Source organism: Musa acuminata, chromosome BXJ2-4, assembly GCF_036884655.1.
Source record: "Musa acuminata AAA Group cultivar baxijiao chromosome BXJ2-4, Cavendish_Baxijiao_AAA, whole genome shotgun sequence".
NCBI classification, from domain to species: Eukaryota; Viridiplantae; Streptophyta; class Magnoliopsida; order Zingiberales; family Musaceae; genus Musa; species Musa acuminata.
Genome location: NC_088341.1, coordinates 24,690,808 through 24,710,395, shown reverse-complemented (window position 1 = coordinate 24,710,395; position 19,588 = coordinate 24,690,808). Strand labels below are relative to the sequence as shown.

General features: G+C 42.3%; 2 protein-coding genes, 1 long non-coding RNA gene and 3 other non-coding genes across 6 annotated transcripts; 4 read left to right on the top strand and 2 right to left on the bottom strand.

The window, feature by feature from the left end:
• Nucleotides 1-3,245: 3,245 nt before the first annotated feature.
• Nucleotides 3,246-4,108, bottom strand: LOC103981875 (cytochrome b561 and DOMON domain-containing protein At5g47530-like). The gene has a single exon (XM_065102142.1). It carries the CDS (start codon nt 3,981-3,983, stop codon nt 3,411-3,413), a length of 573 nt encoding a protein of 190 aa, XP_064958214.1. The 5' UTR covers nt 3,984-4,108; the 3' UTR covers nt 3,246-3,410.
• A 4,851-nt stretch (nt 4,109-8,959) lies between these two features.
• Nucleotides 8,960-11,330, bottom strand: LOC103981853 (cytochrome b561 and DOMON domain-containing protein At5g47530). The gene is made up of 3 exons (XM_009398607.3): nt 10,395-11,330; nt 9,730-9,984; nt 8,960-9,566 (listed from the first exon to the last, which is right to left on the bottom strand). The coding sequence occupies exons 1-3, from the start codon at nt 10,998-11,000 to the stop codon at nt 9,249-9,251; spliced, it is 1,179 nt and encodes a 392-aa protein (XP_009396882.2). The 5' UTR covers nt 11,001-11,330; the 3' UTR covers nt 8,960-9,248.
• A 3,669-nt stretch (nt 11,331-14,999) lies between these two features.
• LOC108952518 (uncharacterized) lies at nt 15,000-17,708 on the top strand. Its single transcript, XR_010486052.1, has 2 exons — nt 15,000-15,213; nt 17,456-17,708. It is a non-coding gene; the product is annotated as an uncharacterized LOC108952518 (long non-coding RNA).
• On the top strand, nt 16,327-16,422 carry LOC135611416 (small nucleolar RNA SNORD96 family). The gene has a single exon (XR_010486560.1). It is a non-coding gene; the product is annotated as a small nucleolar RNA SNORD96 family (small nucleolar RNA).
• Nucleotides 16,667-16,760, top strand: LOC135611418 (small nucleolar RNA SNORD96 family). The gene has a single exon (XR_010486561.1). It is a non-coding gene; the product is annotated as a small nucleolar RNA SNORD96 family (small nucleolar RNA).
• Nucleotides 16,842-16,934, top strand: LOC135611415 (small nucleolar RNA SNORD96 family). The gene has a single exon (XR_010486559.1). It is a non-coding gene; the product is annotated as a small nucleolar RNA SNORD96 family (small nucleolar RNA).
• Nucleotides 17,709-19,588: the final 1,880 nt, after the last annotated feature.

Genomic DNA, 19,588 nt, shown 5'->3' with positions numbered 1-19,588 from the left:
ACCACTCAGATCCGCAAGATGCTTCTTGAAGTGTTCCAACTCGGCTACCCCCATCAGAGCCTCCTATGAGAAGCGAGTTGAAACCATTTTAGCGGATTGCAAGATAAAGCTACCCAATGGAGCTGAGTAGACTGAGTACTTGGTGAAGTAGCGAAAGCTTTCTCGAACTGAAGCAGTTGGGAGCCCGAAGATGCCCTACGATATGAAGAAGTAGTCATCAACAACTACCAACAAGCATTGACAAGGGCATCGACCGTTTAAGTGGGGGAGAATATCACGAACGGTCATTGCGCACCAGCAACAACTTCGTTCAATGAACCGTTCGTCACTTTTGCATGCTTGTACAAAGATATGGCAGCATGTTTTGCCTTGATTTTATATGTTTTTGCTTGGAAAATATAAGCAACGACAGTTCGCAGTGCTGCAATGCAATCGTTCATCGCATCGGGCCGAACTACCCAAAAATGGCTCCATTTTCATGTGTCACGGCTTGTTTTCTGTAAATCGCAACTGCACGCAAAATGTCAGCTATCTTAGCACCCTGGAACCCCCCAGGGGGCACAAGGCTATATGGGACTTCGGTATATTGTCAAGCGTTAAACAATCTTCACAAGTTCACACGTTCACTTGACGAGAACTTGCCTTCGCGCTCGGCACCCGGTGAGCAGTTGTTTGTGGACTTACAACTATTCGTTCTACCTTCTAAAGTCTTTATTTTTTCCTTCCTCTCTTTTCTCTCTTGCACTCAAGGTGCTTATGGAATTGCTTGTAAAGCTCCCCTCTTCGCGAGACGTCAAGATTTGTCCGTCACTCGTTTTCAATCTAATCAACTTTCTGTTTTACAGGTCCTTTGGGACCTGTACGAGGTTGCAACTAGGCTGAACCTTTGCAGATGTATATGTCGCAAGAGCATCTCATGAGGTAGGTAATTCCAGCTAAGTCCGAGGAGTTGGCGCAATGGTGTTTCATGACTTAGGCAACTTTAGCTAAGTTCGTGACTTTGCCGCAAGGGTACCTCATGACTTAGGTAATTCTAGTTAAGTCTACAGTTAAAATAGTTAAGGCCCGAGAAGAAAAGGTTATCACCTGCATATTCATTATGTAAGGATCTCATCGTCTCTTTTAGCTTGAATTATGACATACTGATTTTTCCTGCCGAAGCTTTGAGTTCTTTTGATAAGAAACACAAGTTTTTTTTTTTTTTTTTTTTTCCCTGGGTGTAGTTTGTACTTGTGTTGTCACTGTATTAGATGGAAATCTGAAAACACGGAACGAGTTTATCCAAACAAGGTACTTTGTACCATTACCTTGCTTTTGGATTTGAATAAATAACTTCATTCCATTAATTTGCTTATGCTTAAATACATGATTGAGCATGTATGTTAAGGTTCCAGGTCCATTTATTTTGTTGGTGGGTATCCTATGCAGCTGCTGCTTGATTATGACCTTCTTACGTTCAGGGATTATAATCTATTATATATTGGCTTTGTATATGTGATCTTTCAACAACTTCCTGTAATTTATTTTTGCCTGCTTTTTTTGCTAATTATTTAGATCACTTTGCTGTCAATCTTGATCCATAGAGCTGGATTATACATTGTGTTCTTTTAAGTCATGCTATTGAGCTACTGTTTCTGAGGTGTACGAGTTCCACAAATTGTCCATTTTTTATTATAGCATTTGAGAATAAAATTTTTCTTTGCAAAATGATCAATTTATGCATAGTTTTACCTTATTTTCGTTTATCTGATGCATGGACTAAACACTAATTCTATCTATATTCAACTCAATAGTATGTTCATTCTTGTGTGCTAGGAGTAGGAGCAAGTGTTCTCTGAAAGTGATGGCTTTTTTGCGTGGACTTTGATGAAGAGGCAGGCGTACCTTATGGCAAACAATTCTTTCATTCCTTTGGCCTCTGGTTGCACTTGCTGTGTGCTTGTTTCCTGTGTACCCATACCAATGCAAGACCGTTGTGCTCTACTCCTCTGCTGGAGCTCTTCTTTTCTTGGTTATAAGTTCTGCAATCTCAGTGTCGTTTGTCTTTGGAAATTTTAGTAGTCTGCCTTTTGATTAGGAATTCCACATAATGCACGATGAGGAAGCAAGCTTATCTTTGGTTCTATATTTAGATTAAGGTTCATCTCGATTTGTTAATATATTGTTAAGCGAGCTTCTTGCCAGATGCTTTTTCTTCTTTCTTTGGGCTTGACATGTAGCTTGGTAATGGCTTTCAGTATGGACTAAAATAGCAAGTTCTTCTGAGAGGTGCAATCTTTGGGAAAGCGTATATCACTGCTGAGGAAGCAACATTTATGGAGTTGATTCGGTTTCGGCCTAAGAAGGATGAAGGAGAACCCCCAAAGTGGACATCCAGGTTTACGTATGCCACTGTTGCTGTGCTGTTCGTATTGTTGCTTCGGCATGATAGTTCCTGATGAGGCTGCCAGAGCAAGGCAAGTTTGATCTTCTTAAGTGACGATTGTATTCAAATCATTTATCCATACTCATGATTCTTCACATACCTTACAACAATTTGTCTGAGCCCTATTGTCTATGACCAACAGTTATTTCCACAGATGGAATCCGTCATAGTCACACATTTTTATATCATAGTCAACAGGGTGAGGGAATATCTATTTTAGCATATTGGCATCAGGAAATATTATGTTTTCGTTATCCTTATTTATCTTTTGATTTCTCAATAGCAGTAAATACACAATCATATTAATTTGTCAAACTTTCATGTATTTTTTGGATCAGAAATTCATTCCTCATGTCATCGCAATTTGATTAACAAACAATCTGCAAAGCTTTTGAAAATTAGACTAACCTAATCTAGTTTTAGTTTGGAGTTTTAATGGTCAATATCTTATAATTATGGTAGCAATTCTTGCTCTAAAACATGGTAAAAAAAGCCTCCCTTAGAAGTTGTGCATGTTAAAACTTCAAAGAATTATTATTATTATTTTTTCATGGATTACTTGTTAATGTAATTGGAGGCTAATCTAATTGTGTTTTGTAGCTTTGGCTGTATCATTACTCCTCCTTAATAATCATTGGACACCAATTTCATTTTCATCCTCTATATATTAAAAACCTCTCTTTTTTTGTCAATATTAAAGATTATTGTCAATTAAAAGAAAAAGAAATAATATGATGCTGATACTATTTGTCATGGATGGAATAACAAAACAAGAGAATAATAATACTGAATTAAAGCACTATTAGATTATAGGAAGACAAAAACAAAAACAAAAAACTTCATTATGTAAAGTAGTATCTGAAGAGTCTGCCTGCTCTTACAAATTATTCTTAGCTAAACTTTTAAGGAGGAATCATAATATTTAACCATTAAATCTTCTCCAAACATAAATTCTAATCCATTTAGTATATATATCATGAGATTCCTACTCCAGCTGGCCGGTGAGGAAATCGAGACTGGTCTTCGAAAGGTAGTGATCCCCAGAAGGGTGACCGTAAGGAACCCCGTCGGAGAACGTCGTCGACGCCTGCCACACCGTGTTCTGTTTGGTGTCGTTTCTTGGTAGCTCCAGCGTCGCGTAAATGGTGTAATACCCATCGGAGTACTCGCTCTCCCTGCTGTACACCGCGAAGGTCAAGTTCTCATCCTTGACATCGCTCGGCTGCACACCGTAACTAGAGAACTGGGTGGTGTACACGGTCACGGCGCCGTTAGAGCCCGGGAAGGCCAGGAAGGCGTTGGCTCCGATCATGCCGGAGCCGTCCGGGTTGATGGCCCACGCGACCCAGCCGTCGGAGGTCTGCAGCGCGCGGTAGGCGACGTCGACCGTGCCATTGGAAGGGTGGTAGTTCCAGTGGAGGGAGGCATTGAGGTAGGGGAGAGAGCTGCAGGAGGCGTACAGCTTGTCGCCGGAGAACGTGTCGTTGACACAGCTCTGCGCCGCGCAGTGGTGCAACGCAGACAAGAACAGGCACAGGAAGATGACTGCTGGCTTCATGGCGGAGGACCAGATTGCAGGGATGATTCCTCGTTTTCTTCTCGGCGTATCAGAGAAGAGATGGTGGAATGGAGAAAGAGAAGGTAGGGTGAGGTTTATAAAGAAGGATGAGAGAGACGATCGGGATGAAGGGAGATGGGGGTGTGCTGCCCATTTGTCTTCTATTGCTCTGTTGATCAGCTTTCAACTTCTTCGTGTGCAAGTCGTGTGGGAACAACAAGCGCTTTTATTATATAATAATAATAATAATAGCAACAGGCGTAAGAATAGTCCTATTTTTTCAGATTAAAATTAATTTATATTGATATAAATTTTAACCTCTCAATATTTTGTTCAACGAAATTGACAGTCAACAAAGTTGAAGTGACCTATCTTTCAACACAAAACATATATATATATATATATATATATATATATGATACATGGACACATGAGAGAAAAAAATTACTTAAAAACTTGTATCGTATACTTTTGAAATATGTTTGTAATAATATTATTGATCACCCCAATCAAAAATCTATTATCAGTACCAAAAGTTTATGATTTCCTATGTCAAATGTCAGTCAGTATTTGGTGAGAAGCTAAAAACAAATATGAGCCATCAATTTGGACCTGCACCCTACCTTTTGTGGAAAATCCATCGTCCTCCTTGGAATGAATGCTTGCAGTCCATTCGCTTCGAGTTTTCCTTCCATCGGTCGTCATCATAAACGAACGATCGAGTCTAACAAGGTACCCGTTGGATCTTGTGCAAGAAATTTCAGTTTAGAGAGCCTTCAACTTCATCCCTTTCAAGACTCCGCTGCCTTTTCCCCCCTACCTGCTGCATACTTCCTGCATGGTGGTGATTTCTGCAGTAATATTGGACTGAATCAAAGTGCAGCAGCAAATATCAAAAGTAAGTTTTGGATACCCTTGCAATTCTTCTGCCCGTTCAGTTCTAGAACCAGCACAACCTTCAACTACATCCCTTTCAAGGTTGATTTGCTTTTCCCCGGCACCTGTGTAGTTCCCTGCTCCTGTTGTTGCACTCGCAGTCTGATGGCGATTTCTGCGGTGATGCTGGATCGAGGAAGAGAGACGGAAGGCGGCTTCTGAACCAAACTTCTGCGGTCAACACAAGCTGATTCATCTCATGCAGACTGGTTATCAGCAGTCAATAATATATAATTGCACATCTTGAGTACCCTTCTGATTGGTTCTTGTGCCAACAACAAAACTGTAACTTCTTTTTAACAAGAAACTAACACCAATATATATTTCTCGGTCAAACCAATACAAAATAAGTTTTTTTTCTTCTTTTTTCGTCACAGCTTAACAAGATCAGAAGACTGATTTCCTTCCCATATCATGTAAGCTGGTCAATTGATCTCCTGGTTTCCTTCCTCGTACACATGAGCAGCGATCCTAAGTAACAAAATGAATCAAGATTTCTTTTCACATCCCTAATTACATTCAGAATTTGCCAAGGAATTGTCATGTTTCTATTTAATAAGAACACTAAGCTTGCAACATCTGATTCCACAAAAATTCAACCTTAGATCACGATCCAACCCATCCCTAATTGTCATGGTATAGAATTTGTTTATTCCATATAAACCTACGATTAGAAAATAAACAGTTCCCTAGATGATTCTGATGGCAAAATCAGCACCCCCGTTCTTTTGTTGGCGTAAAGCCATCAAAATTGAGTTTGTGTCATTTAACCTGTGTCTAATGTATCTCATGCATACCTTCAGATCCTTAGCGTTAAGGATATAGGCTTAAAGCCTTTATATAATGTGGCACAAGAGTGAGCTTTAAAGCCATTAAAAGAATACTCATTCCTAGTGTTCTAAATAAGCTAAAGGTACTTGTGATGATAGTTCTTAGGGCCCTCATGCCATCTGGTCAATAATTTAAATTTTATGCCCAACTTATGTTATTACAAGTTCCAAATCCTTGTCAACAATAAGTATAGGAATTCACAAAGTGGACAACTAACGAAATTTGCAATGTTTGCCAACATATTTGAAATCGGGAGGCAGCAGTGCAAACGTTTCAGCAACAATAATCGAACCCTAGGGGAAATTGGAAGCTTTCATAAAACACTCCATGAGTTTGGATTAAAGGAAGGCATAGTGTTGAACTGAAATCATAGTTGTTTAAGTCAACACGGCAAAAGGAGGGAGTTTATTAAACAAAGCAAACAGTGAAACAAGAGTGACTTGAATTAGTGTCAACTCGAAAGATCTTTTGTTCATTGAATTATGTCGCAAAAAAGATCATCACATCCATAGTGTTGAACTGATGTGTGATTACTATCATGACAGATTGCATCTCATAAAAGAATGGTGTGTTGCATGTAAAGGATGATCTGATTTCTGAACTACTGCTACAGCTAGCCATGATACTCCAACTATTGGGGTCAGGTTTTTTTATTATTATTTTTTCTTTTCAGTGAGCTCCAGTAATCTACCTAAAATCCTTTTATGATTCCTAGCAAAGTTTTTTCCAAGTGTCCCTCTGCTTCTCCTTGCACCATAAGCCAAGTTTATTCACTGTAAACATGGTTCAGGTCTCATGTCACTTTGTAATAAGAAGTAACAGATATATCAGTAGATAGGCTACACGAACAGCAAAGGCTCAAACACAACGATAAGTAGCATGTTTAGCCGTAAAACAAGGTTGAAAGAAGTTTTCTAATACCGTTCCGTACCACTCGATACGGGCAGTACATATCGTTCCATCAACTGATCAGCATGCGGACCACCCACCAACGGGCGGTATCAACCTGGCTGCGGCAAGGCAAGATAGAAAAAGAGGGCCTTCGAATAGGAGGGAGAAGCATCGAAGAAGAGAGAGAAGCATCGAGAAAGAGGGAGAAGTGTCAAGAAAGAGGATCGCAAAGTCACCAATGCACTATCACCGGCATCTCAATGAACCTGTGCCCATGGAACATTAGTGCAAACTTGTCTTCCATGCCCTTTCTCGATCCCGATCCGACACCACCCTCCTTCAATGATCCTGATCTAGGAGGTAACAGCGAGGAGAGTCGTACTTCCTTAAAGGAGGAGCTAGAGGCACGAGAATCAAGGGAGGCAACGGCAAGAGCAACGGAAGAGGTGGTCGTGAGGAAGACAACGAAGACCCCGGCCTTCTTCATCTCTGAACTGTCTCCTTCGTCCATTGCCACCGCATGAAAAACCTTCCGATATCATCTTTCTTCTCCCCACCTCTTGACGTCGAAGGTCGTAGACGAGGCAACGAGGAGAAAGGGATGAGGCGACGATGACGTGGCTACCACTCGATACGCCCTTTATATCTTTTTATATTAATTTTTATATCTTTTTTTTATATAAATATATATATATTATATTTTTTATATATTAATTTATATAAAATTATTTTTTATATTTTTTTCTAAGTATACCATTCGATACACCCTAGCGTATTGCTCGATATGCGATATCGTATTATACCGAGTAAAGCTCGGTACACCAGCATGGTACGAAGTTTCAATCTTCGGAAAGAACAACCTTTTGTATGGCCTTATCCCACAGCCTTAGTCTTTTTACATGATAAATAGACATAGTAATCCAGGTAGAATGTGGAATAACCTTATCATCTCACCATAAAAAATGTTGAACACAAATAATCTATATAAAACCTAGAGAACATATGTCATACCATAGTAATAATGATAGTTGGCCGAACTCTGCGCGTCGGTATCCTCTTCCCAAATTTATGCTGTGAAAGCCCAGAATTAAGAAAAAAAATGTCCTCATGACTCGAGCCCCCTCACTATGATCAAATGCTAAGTCAGCTCTGATATCAAATGTCATGATCCGAGCCTGATGGACTAATTGACTTATCAACTTTATTTGGTCTAAACCACTAATCAAAATACTTAAGCTGAAGTTGATAATAATATACTACTCTCATAAGTCAATCTCAATCTTGCTCACTTTCGATGGGACTAATAAGAGGTGTTACAAAATTAATATACTATCTTCGATCGCATAAACACTAGCAACATCAAATTCATCTACCAAGCTTACCCATTTCGAAGGCTAGAGTAACAATAAACCAAAAAAATGTTTCTTTCCCTTTTGTTTAACTAATTTCTCGACTTGGTGGAATCGAGAAATAATCTCCAAGTTGGAGAAACTGATCCCATACTCGAGTTTCCGAACCATCCTAATTATTAGAATGATATTAGTTTTAAGAATCCAGGAAAACCGAAAAGCAAAGTTCCACCAATAGATCCTTATTCGAACAATTTATTGCTTCGAGGAAACAGATTGGAACAAAACAGTCGGAAATGAAATCGGAATACTTTATTATTTACATTCTGAGATCCTCGACCGAACCATACTTCTTTTCCTCTCTTTGTCCTACCGGAACGGATCGAGGGGATTCAAGGAGACGAGAACTAGGGTTTTAGACGCCTCCTTTTCTCCTCTCTGCTACAAGTTTGCATCAGTGGAGAAAATGTCATCTTGGCCGTTGCTCTGGAAACGTACCGTTATAAACCAGCCTTCTTGTTGTGTTATATGTGAAGGGCTCGAGTTACGGCCACGATTAGCGAGCGATTTGATCTGACAGCGGCAGCGGCAGATTCTGTTATCGAAATGTGGGGTCCAGATTAGCAACTATCGTGCAGGATGGGACCCACTTACTTACTAAAGAGAATCGCCACTTGTAAGGGATCAGATGAGAACAGAGCCAAAAGATTAGCTCCCAAACACTAAACGTTTGCTTCTTCACCAATTTTGCACCAAACGTTTATTTTACGCACACCGAGGGTCGATATAGCTATCTGTGGATACCAAAACCTTGTTAGGTAAGGGGAAAGGCGATGGGCGTGGTGTCGTCTTATCATTAGGTAAGGTAGGACAGGACCTCTCCCATGGCTTCCTTTTTTTTCTTCGTTACGGGAGTCACACGAGCACATCGATCAAACATAGAGATGCACATCATAGAAAGATCGCAAGTTGGAATTGGAAGAAGAACTAACTGATAAATAGAATCAAGAAGCTACATAACACATCAATCAAACATAATAAGAAACTACAATACAATGAAGAAGCAAAAAGAAAGAGAAAGACATGTAGCTCCTCCAAGAGGAAATCACAAGCATGGCTGAGGTAGTCGCATCTCTGTGTGCCAAATCAAAACACTACTGCTCACTCTGCCAACAGCATCTCTCTCTCTCTCTCTCTCTCTACAGCGATATCTCCTCGTGACCCCCTCTCTGTGCAATAACATGTCTCTAGCTGTCGTCTACAGCATCTCATGTTCCCTGACACCGTACCCGTTTGCACCATTGGCACCGTGGTGAGACTTCTCGGATTCCCTCTGCCTTCTCTTCAGATATATAGCCCAAGTGACGGCTTCCAGAACCAGTGCAATGGCGCCCAGCGTCACGATGATGGCAACGTAAGCACGCTTCCACTTCTTAGCAGGATCCAAGATGTCGAAACCTTCGAAGATGTTCACCACACTCAAGATTACGATGCTGTACCCAACTGCGAGGTGGTAGATCTTCCAGTAGAGTCTGTACTTGTGATCCTTGTTGGGCCTCAGAAACAATGCAAACACCTGCACACCAAAAAACATTAACTTGTCCTCAGCCTCGCTTTGGTTCGGTGCCAACCTCATTTTGCATGAGTGAGTTCACACGGAGATCATCCATGAGATCGATCTCGATGAACGTGATGTGGATACACATGGAATGCTTAGCTCGTATGTAAACATCGAGTACCTGAACTGTGGCCAGGCAGAAGAGGGCGATTGCGAGGTCCCTGTGTTTGTGGTAGGTGATTCCAGCAGAGTCTTTGCCGAGCTTAATGCCCAGACCCCATCCTGAGACCCCAATTATATATCCCGACACTTGACAAGCAACATGGAGGTAGAACCAAGCGGGATCAGCTGATTTGAACACCTTCATGTACCTTGCTATGATGATTCCGATGGGCATCAGAACTCCCCAGCTGATGGCATTCAGCACTCCATGTATCTGCAACCCAATTCAACCGTTCAGTAAACAGATATCGTCGGATGTTACGAGCCATGATTTGTAAGGACGAAGCATCTTTAGGACGGAAAAAGAAATCGAACGTAGAGGAAGAGGACTCTTTGCAGAAGAGAGTTCTCGCAGGAGAAGAATGATGATCGATCACAGAACGACTTCTTGCAGGTTATTTGATTTTACCCCCCTTTTCTTTTTTGCCTTGAGATTAAAATCTGAGGTCCATCTATTTCGATCAAAACATAATCCAGTCAAGAAAACCAATCAGAATCCTAATGATCAAGATAGGGAGTCGAAAGGACGGTGGAGAAAGCAATACGAGAGAGGAAACCAGAGCTCAAGACACAGATCAGGGCATGATTATCTACAGAATCCAAGCTACGGATGGCACAACTTACGTTCCTCCGGTGCAGCCTCGAGTTCCCTCCGGTGGACACCGCTGTGCCGGAGAGGAAATCAAGACTGGTCTGCGATAGGTAGTTATCACCATTAGGGTGATTGAAAGGAACCCCGCCGGAGAACGTCGTCGACGCCTGCCACACCGTGTTCTGTTTGGTGTCGTTTCCTGGTAGCTCCAGCGTCGCGTAAATGGTGTAATACCCATCGGAGTACTCGCCCTCCTTACTGTACACCGTGAATGTCAAGTTCTCATCCTTGACATCGCTCGTCCGGGGGTTGGTACTAGAGAACTGGGTGGTGTACACGGTCACGGCGCCGTTAGAGCCCGGGAAGGCCAGGAAGGCGTTGGCTCCGGCCATGCCGGAGCCGGTCGGGTTGATGGCCCACGCGACCCAGCCGTCGGAGCTCTGCTGCGCGCGGTAGGCGATGTCGACCGTGCCATTGGAAGGGTGGTAGTTCCAGTGGAGGGAGGCGCTGAGGTAGGGGAGGGAGCTGCAGGTGGTGTAGAGCTTGTTACCGGATAAGGTCTCGCCGACGCAGCTCTGCGCTGAACCGTGGTCCAACACGGACAAGAGAAGGCACAGGAAGATGATGGCTGGCTTCATGGCTGAAGCCGGAATTGCAGAGGAAATGGTGCTCAAACCTCTTCTCTCCGTGTCTCTGCTCACTTGTTTTCGGTCTTCTTGGTTTCTTCCAGGAAGAGAGACGCTTGTGAACCGGAGAAATAGCGGGTTGGGTAGCTTTATAGAAAGGATCAGAGAGAAGAAAAGGTGGCAGGGAGGTGGGCGTCAATGTGTGGCTGGCGTTGCGTGTGGAAGTTTCTTCCAAAAAGCGGAGGAAGGCATGAATAACGAACGAGTCGACGGAGAGCTCCTATATGCATTTTTCTTCTGCGACAAAACCTGCCTCGTTGAACAACGAGCGAGGCTTCGGTCCGTAGCTCCGGTCTCCTGCCCTACCTGTTGGAGACGATATAGTGAATAGTCGGGGAAACGCCTGGTGAATCCGGATGACCGAGTCCTCCACCGATGAAGAACAGTCTCAATCTTTTTCGGTTAATTAATCTAAGAATTGGGGGTTTTCTTTTTTATTTTGGGAATTCAGGAATCTCTCTCACAGTAGTAAGTTTGTTTCCACGTACTAAAATCCAATAATAATACAAAGATTGGTTTCACACATTCAAGAGAATTTGGTCGACAAGAGAGACTTGGCGTTTCCCCACTCCGTTTCCCACCCAAACGCGGGTTCAGCCGACTTGCCGGCTTCACCGCGTGTTCTCACCGATCCCGCGGAGTCGACCGTGGACTCCTGGCCATGATCTGGTCCAAGAAACGCTGTAAACTGTAAGTGAGCTGCCAAACGCAGCCGTTCGATTCGGCAGCGGGAATAGTTTTGAGTCTAACATCTATGATTTATGATTTTTAGATGTGCGTGATCGGCATAATAAAAATACAAAATTTGCAAGGGTAATTTCGTTATTTACTGACGTTGGAAGGACAAATATGTATACAGATATAAACCGGAAGCGTTGACGTATAGGAGAGCAAAAAAAATGCTCAGACGAAGACTCGGTCAAACTCGACGGCGCTTACCATTTTGATATATATTTATCGGCTTTGTCGTTCATCTTAAAATAAATAATGACCGAAAGAAAGATATAAACAGATCGTATCTTTAGGATTTATTTAAATGATAAGAGCAAATATATTCAAAGGCGAATTAGCGCAAGAGATTACGTGAGATCTCGAGATTAACAATTCAACCGTCCTCAGCGGCGAAGCAAGCAGACTTTTTCGTGGTTGGAATTTGCCGTTCTAACAGTAAGTCTAAGCTGACGCCATTATCATCTCATCATACGATTAACTGTTCGGTGAGCATAGATTAGTTCAACTGTAAACAAATCAAACAAGAAATCGAATCCGTCGAAAGGTAGTTGGGAAATTAGTATAAGCAAAATGGCTTTAAACGTGGGAGTTGACTCGAACGTTAGTTTTGCTCGAAAACATTTCCGACGCATGAGTTTGAAACGACATGCATACTCGACTCTTGTACAGAACTTCTCGAGCGTCGTCTGATAAATGAGCAAAACCATTGACGAAAACATGTGTACCATTCCGTACTAATTGTGCTGGACACTCTTTGCAGAATCTTCAAAGGCGATTCAAAGAAAGAAAATGCACCACCAAGTGCTTCAGGCTCACTCTTTGACTTCAATGTCCGGCGGTCGCCATCCCAATTCTAGAAGATCGGAAATAGCACAAACTTTCTAAGCTTCAACTATGGATTGGTGACCGAATCGACTTCCGGATTAGTCAGTCTCTAAAGCCACGAGAAGCCTTGTTTGACCCGCAAGCCTTTCATCACCCGTAATTTATTGTTGCTTAGTTCCTTGTCTTCCTCCACCCAAAGAATACTAATATTAATATGATGATGATGACGAGATGATAAGCAAGAAAAAAAAAATCAAAACGAGTAATTAGAAACGTATTAATCTTTATCTGATCTGCAACATACTTTTTTTTGCTTTCTGCGTATCAAAATTCTTACTTTCCCAAAGACAATTGTGACCAAACTTGCCATTAATGCCAGTACTGTTCTTGCTAGTGAGAAATCCAATTCGAAAGAATTCATGCCGTGGAAGAAACACTAGTTAGTAGGGTATTCCACTCCATCATCAACTTCTCCTACCAAAATAGTAAGGTGGAAATAAAATAAAAAGTGTTTCTACACCTCCTTTTTTCCAAGTAGGAAAATAATTTGTCTCGATAATATAGCACACATAGATAAAGATAAGGTACTGTTCTCTTTTCCTCACGATCAGTAAGATCTGAAGGGTATCAATGTGAGTTAGAGCCTCATCTGATAGTGGAATGCTCGTTCCGGGAATATGGTGCCATCAATAAATAAAAAAAGTCAACGCTTCCAAACGTACGATGACCGCACATGTACGTGAAGACGGAGTTGCAGAGTCGAAAGTCTTCGCCCGCGTTCATCACAGATCGATGCAGACAATGCGAGGAGCCGATGTGCGGAAGAGAAGTCGCTGTGCTGGGAAGTCTTTCTTCTATTTTCGTCATCGAATAAGAAGATGATTTTGCCGCATCAACTGATCGAGTCTTTTCTTCCATATTAGTCAAACAAGAAAAGTTCTTCCTTCCCCAAACCCCGGCCTTCTGCTAATTTTCTCTTTTCTTCGGTCAGTTGTCGCCATCAACGAATGAATCTAAACTCGCGGAGACTAAGCATCCTTCCGGTTGGATCGAACTTCCGCAACGAGTTTTAGTCGAGAGCCATCACGAGCTTCGAGACTACGTCGTCTTTCCATGTGCACCTCTTTGCTTCTCAGCTCTTATGATTCCTGCAGCGACATCGAACCATAGCTTATCCCATCAATAAGGACGAGACGATCGATCCATCCGTACATAAATAAGGGGAACTCTCGTAATTGGATAGTTTCCGCGATGAAGATGGACTAAGGAGGAAGAAGACTCTGTTCATTTTTCTTTGTGCGCGTGCATGTCTCCGAATTCTTAGTCTTCCACGATCGTGATACTCTGCGGTAGAAATGGTGGCTTGAGAGGGAAGACGAAGGGCAAGTGGCAGTTTCCGAACGTACAAGCCCGAGGAGCTGCAGGCCTCTTTGACCAATCATGCAGTACGTCGGTCAATATAATTTAACTCGTACGGCACGATGATGATTTAATGCGGACGCGATTAATACGTATGGGTGCACTCCAAATAATGGTGATCAAACGATAAGATTAATAATATTGCCAAAAAAAAATATAAATACATAATAGTATAATAAAAGATAAAAAATAAAACTAATATTATAGCAAAAGAGACATGTTGAGAGGGTGAAAAATATAATATAATAAAGTTGTCTTCTCTCTCATTCTTATGATGAAAAAACTTAAACAACCATCGAAAAAATTAATTATTATATATAATTAGATAACGTTTTATCCTTTTATGCTTCGATCGGTCTAATCAATTGAGGGTTTGTTTGGTTTTAGAGTCTTTTTTATAATTATGATTTAATTAGACTTCGATTCGATTGCTTCTGATTCGGGCCCAATTTGACGTTTCTGAAAACAGATTGGGCTTGAGCCGAACGAGTGTCGAGCCTGATTTGGGCTTAGAACCCTAATCCTGCTTGGATTTATTGTTTTTGGTTAATTGAACTTATAATTTGGAATCGTATAGCCTTTAATCTGATTTTAATATAGTTCGAATAAGAAAATAGATGTTCGAATTCAGATTCAAATATCTTGACAAACTCATTCCATACAAAGAGATTTACGGGGTATTATATTTATTATTTTTTTATAATTACATAATAATAGTTATTTTTTTAAGTAATTTATATTTTTGAATTTATATTACCAAGAATATATATATATATATATATATTGACAAAGGCAAATTGGAAGGTCGATATTGCCCCAACTAAAACCCTAACTTAGCCGCCACAGGAAGCTGATGTCAACAACCTCTCCTCCTTCGGAGAGTCGTACGATACGAATCCAACGGTCGGAATAGGTCACCTGCTCCTATAAGGAACCCTCTCCTCTCGTTTTCTCGTCCTTGCACTTGCAGGGCCGCAACATTCGTTGCTCTGTTAGGGTTAGGGTTTTGTCGTCGTTTCAACCCTTGGCTTTTGTTGGTTTTGGGGGTTTAGTATTAGGGTTGCTCGAGTTCTCCGAGGCCTTTGAGGTCCTCTATCTCTTCTCGTCCTATGTCGCCTTCTTTGCTTTCAATCGGTAGGACCTCGCTGGCCTGAACGATTGCGTCATTGAAGATCCACCGCGCCTTTAGGTAGTCACTATCCTTTGGTCCGGCTGCTGGCAGCGGTGGATAATCTTTGTGATAAATAATCATGTAACGCTTCCTATGAGTTTTAGGATCTCGTACGTCCAGTTACTTTCTTCGTTTATGAGTAGATGATGCTGATCACTTCCACTACTACTATTATTATTCTTATTATTGTTTTTTGGTCTTCTCTCCTTGCATCTGTGAACTTGGGTTTATATTCGTGCATTGATTTTTATGGTGTTTGTCCAACAAACCCGTGCACTTAACATGCCTTGCGGTGCTGTCATCACAAAAGTTTAGGGTTCATCTTATTGTATCTTTTTACCTAGAATGTCTTGTTAACGAGTCCGCTTTTCTTCTTGCATTATTTGATGGAACAATCGAACCTGTATTTGGTTTCTACAAGCTGATATCCACATAAATGCAGTAACTTCTGTTATATCTTCTAGCAAAGAAATACTGTTATGAGTACGTTTGATTTTCTTGTTCCTATTGAACAAATAGCAGCTAAAACTATCTGTTCTTGTTTTCAGTACTTCAATTATAATTATCAGTGATATTTCGTAATCGGCATTTAGGATGTTTTTATTTGGTCCCATGTCTCTTGGTCTGTATGCTGGAATTAAGAAAGTCTTGGAAATTTGTTATACTTAATGGTTGTCATCAGCTTCGTATTATCAGTGCTCCATTTATCGGTATTTCTTTGATTCGGCATTTTACATTACTTATCCAGCCTTTGCTAAGTTATGCATTGATCCTAGAAAGTGTATTCGAGGAATGAGTAGGGTACATGACAATCAGGGCTCTTTCGTTTCTAGATTTTATTGATTCAGTATTTTCTTACTAGAATTCGGTCAGTTGTTAATGTGTTTTGCCATTTGTAAATTTAATTACTGTTTTCCTTAGAACAAATTTAACAATAAAAACACTTTTTTCTGGCTCAGTTCGCCTTATCATTGTTGTAAAATCATTAATCTGTGGTGTTTTGTTGTTTTTCTTCTTATTTATAATTGTTTTATCAACAGGAGACTTTAGTACGTCTCACATTATTGAGTAGATTCTTGAGTACATCTCATTTTGTTTTCCATTTTGTGCCCTTTGTTATATTAAATATGTTGGCCTATGAAGATGCATTTGATCCTGATAACACACCATCTTTCGGGACTGATTGGCACTTTGTGGCCATGTTGTTATTCTGCAATTCTGAGGCATTGCTAGTTCTTTCTTATGACAAAATTGTTCTTTATTGTCTGAAGTTATAGATAAAAAGTGATAGTAGCAATCTCCTCATTGTGGTCATCTTTCAACAGAGGGAATTTATTAGTGTTCACAAGCACGGTGTTATCATGGATTCTGGGTCATTCCTAGATTTCTCTGTTTTGGACTTCCTGATAATATTGTTGGTGTGTTGTCCGTTGGTCTTTTCTTTGTTTGTCAGTGATTTTTATGTGTATCTTTGCCTATGAAGAAATCTAAGAACCAAATACCATCTTTCGGGACTGATTGGACTTTTGTATCCATGCTGTTGTAATCCTACAATTCTGAGGCATTTTTTTATTGTTGTCTAATTTGGAATTGTTTTATTAAATATTGTGTTTTCTGCTTTAACCTTCAATAATGTTGAATTATTTTGGCCTATGAAGATATGCTTGATCCTTGTACACCATCTTTCGGGACTGATAGGCACCTATTGGCCTTGCTGATATTCTGCAATTCTGAGGCCATGTTTATGCGGTATTGTAACTTCTGTTTTTCTTTTTTCTGTGGTGAAGTTGAACTGGTTACTGAATATTTTGTTGAAACTACGATCTTGGTTTTAAACTATGATTTTATTGAATGATAGTTTTCTGATTCATTTCCTTTTTTCTTGTTGAACTCTGATGGACCCCAAATAAAATGCTGACTTTGGGAAATGTTCTACTACACGTTCAACTCCACTTTGGCCAATGTGTGTTATGATGCCTCCCAAAGTGATATTTTGGTGCAAAAGAGCTCTCTGCCTAGAGAGTGCTATTTAAGCTTTTATGAGCATGCATGAATCCTAACAATTTTTTCTTTCTTCTGTCATGTGATGATTATTTTGTTATGTTCCCATTTGTATCAACTTGAATCTGTTGGTAATGTGGTGGCTCTTTTCCCCATCGATCCACATTTGAACTGTGTTATGAAAGAATGTTGATGATTGTGTTCCTTAGGAGGAAATAAATCTTATATCTTCATGTTGCTTTGATGATCTCGTTTGCAGCCATCAAAAATCTCCTCGCTATCTCACTGGCATCTGAAATGGGAGCTCTTATTTTTTCGGAGGACACACAGCCGAGGGCTAGCTTGATGAATGTCTGTAACTTTCTTTTCCACGGGGATTGAATCCTGTAATTCTGTATAGCTCCGATTGACAGTAGAAATTGTTCGTGACAGTTTATGTTGGATTATTTATCTTGAACACTAAGTATATATTGATGCATGCTATGGAATTTTCCCTTGAGAAATCCTTTCAATTTCTGAAGGTTGTGAATTGTGGAACACAGTTTTTTACATAGTTACAGATATATACAAAATTATAGAAGCTACAATGGATTGATTGCCCATGTATCTACTATATATATGTTGAACTTGAAACTTCATAAATTCGACTAGACCTTAAAACGTGGAAAGTGAACTTTGGTGGGGGCAACTTTAGAGTCGGCCAAGGGAGGTTATCAGTAAAGCCAAGCTTGCTACATATTTTAATTTGATCATATAAATTAATTTGGTATGGGACCTACTGATTGATTGCATTATTTCAGGGAAAAAAATGGTAATGTTGATTTCTTTTCCTCTAAGAGAGAGCCAAGCGGGTCACTTAACATCAGTAATTGTCAAGTGATAAATAAATAAATAAATATACCTTGGAATCAAGCCCCATTGACGAAACAATGCATTAGCCCTAACTAGGTTTGGCTAATTGGTGTTGTTACGGTAAATAACTTTTTTCTAGCCGTGGCCTCGTGCCGACGCGGCTTGTTCGGGGGTCCGAATGGCGGAGATCCTGCGCGGCGTGCCTTGGGTCCTCTTGGCGGTCGTCCACGGTGGTCCGGATGTTTCAGGGAGGAGCTCCCCAGCAGCGTTAGGGAGGCGGCGACCCCGTCTCGCACCTGCACATAGGTTGGGTCGGAAGCTCGGCCCGACCCCTCCGACGATCAAGTCAGTGATGTGGAGAGGATGGTGGGAGAGGGGATGTTCCTCTGTCAGTCGTCCAAGTGTGGCGGGTGTCGTGGTGTATTACGTCAAATTTGTTTTTACCCCTATCATATTCCCCCCCCCCCCCCCGAAAGGAGCTATGCATCGGTTTGTGCATGCAGGGGGTTCATGGCTTCTCACTTCAAGTGGGCTGGTCACGCAGATGTGGTCTCGGGTAACGCGCAGCCGAGGAGCACGGTGCAGGCGGACTAACGGCGTAGGCACGATACCAGATAGCATGTGGCCGAGGGGCTCGACTCAGTCGGGCAGGCCGAGCGGGCCCGTCTCGAGCAACATGGGGCCGAGATGCGCAACTTAGTCGGGAAGGCCGAGCGAAGACCGGGATCTCGGACAGCGCGCGACCGAGGAGCACGGCATAGGCGGGCAGACCGCGCAGGCGTGGTTCCAGGTAGCATGTGGCCGAGGGGCTCGACTCAGTCAGGCAAGCCGAGCAGAGTTGGATTCGGGGGTCATGGAGCCGAGGAGGGCCGAGGAGCACAACGCAGGCGGGCTGGCCGCGCAGGTGTGGTCTCGGATGGCGTGCAACCGAGGGCCGAGGAGCACAACGCAGGCGGGCAGACCGCGCAGGCGTGGTCTCGGGCAACGTGCAACCGAGGAGCACGACGCAAGCGGGCAGGCCGCGCAGGTGTGGTCTCAGATGGCGTGCAGTCGAGGGCCGAGGAGCACAACGCAGGCGGGCAGACCGCGCAGGCGTGGTCTCGGGCAACGTGCGACCGAGGAGCACGACGCAAGCGGGCAGGCCGCGCAGGTGTGGTCTCGGATGGCGTGCAGCCGAGGGCCGAGGAGCACAACGCAGGCGAGCATGCCGTGCAGGTGTGGTCTCGGATGGCGTGCAGTCGAGGGCCGAGGAGCACAACGCAGACGAGTAGACCGCGCAGGCGTGGTCTCGGGCAACGTGCGACCGAGGAGCACAACGCAAGCGGGCAGGCCGCGCAGGTGTGGTCTCGTGCAACGCGCAGCCGAGGGCCGAGGGGCACAACGCAAGCGGGCTGGCCGCGCAAGTGTGGTCCCGCTTTGCTTTAAATTTGGCGGCGGTAGGGATCAAAAAGCTACCGCATTTAATTTTATTTCCTGAAAGGGGGAGTTGGCCGCACGTCTTCGGTTATTGAGATCGAGGCGTCCGGCTGTTGCCGCTTCA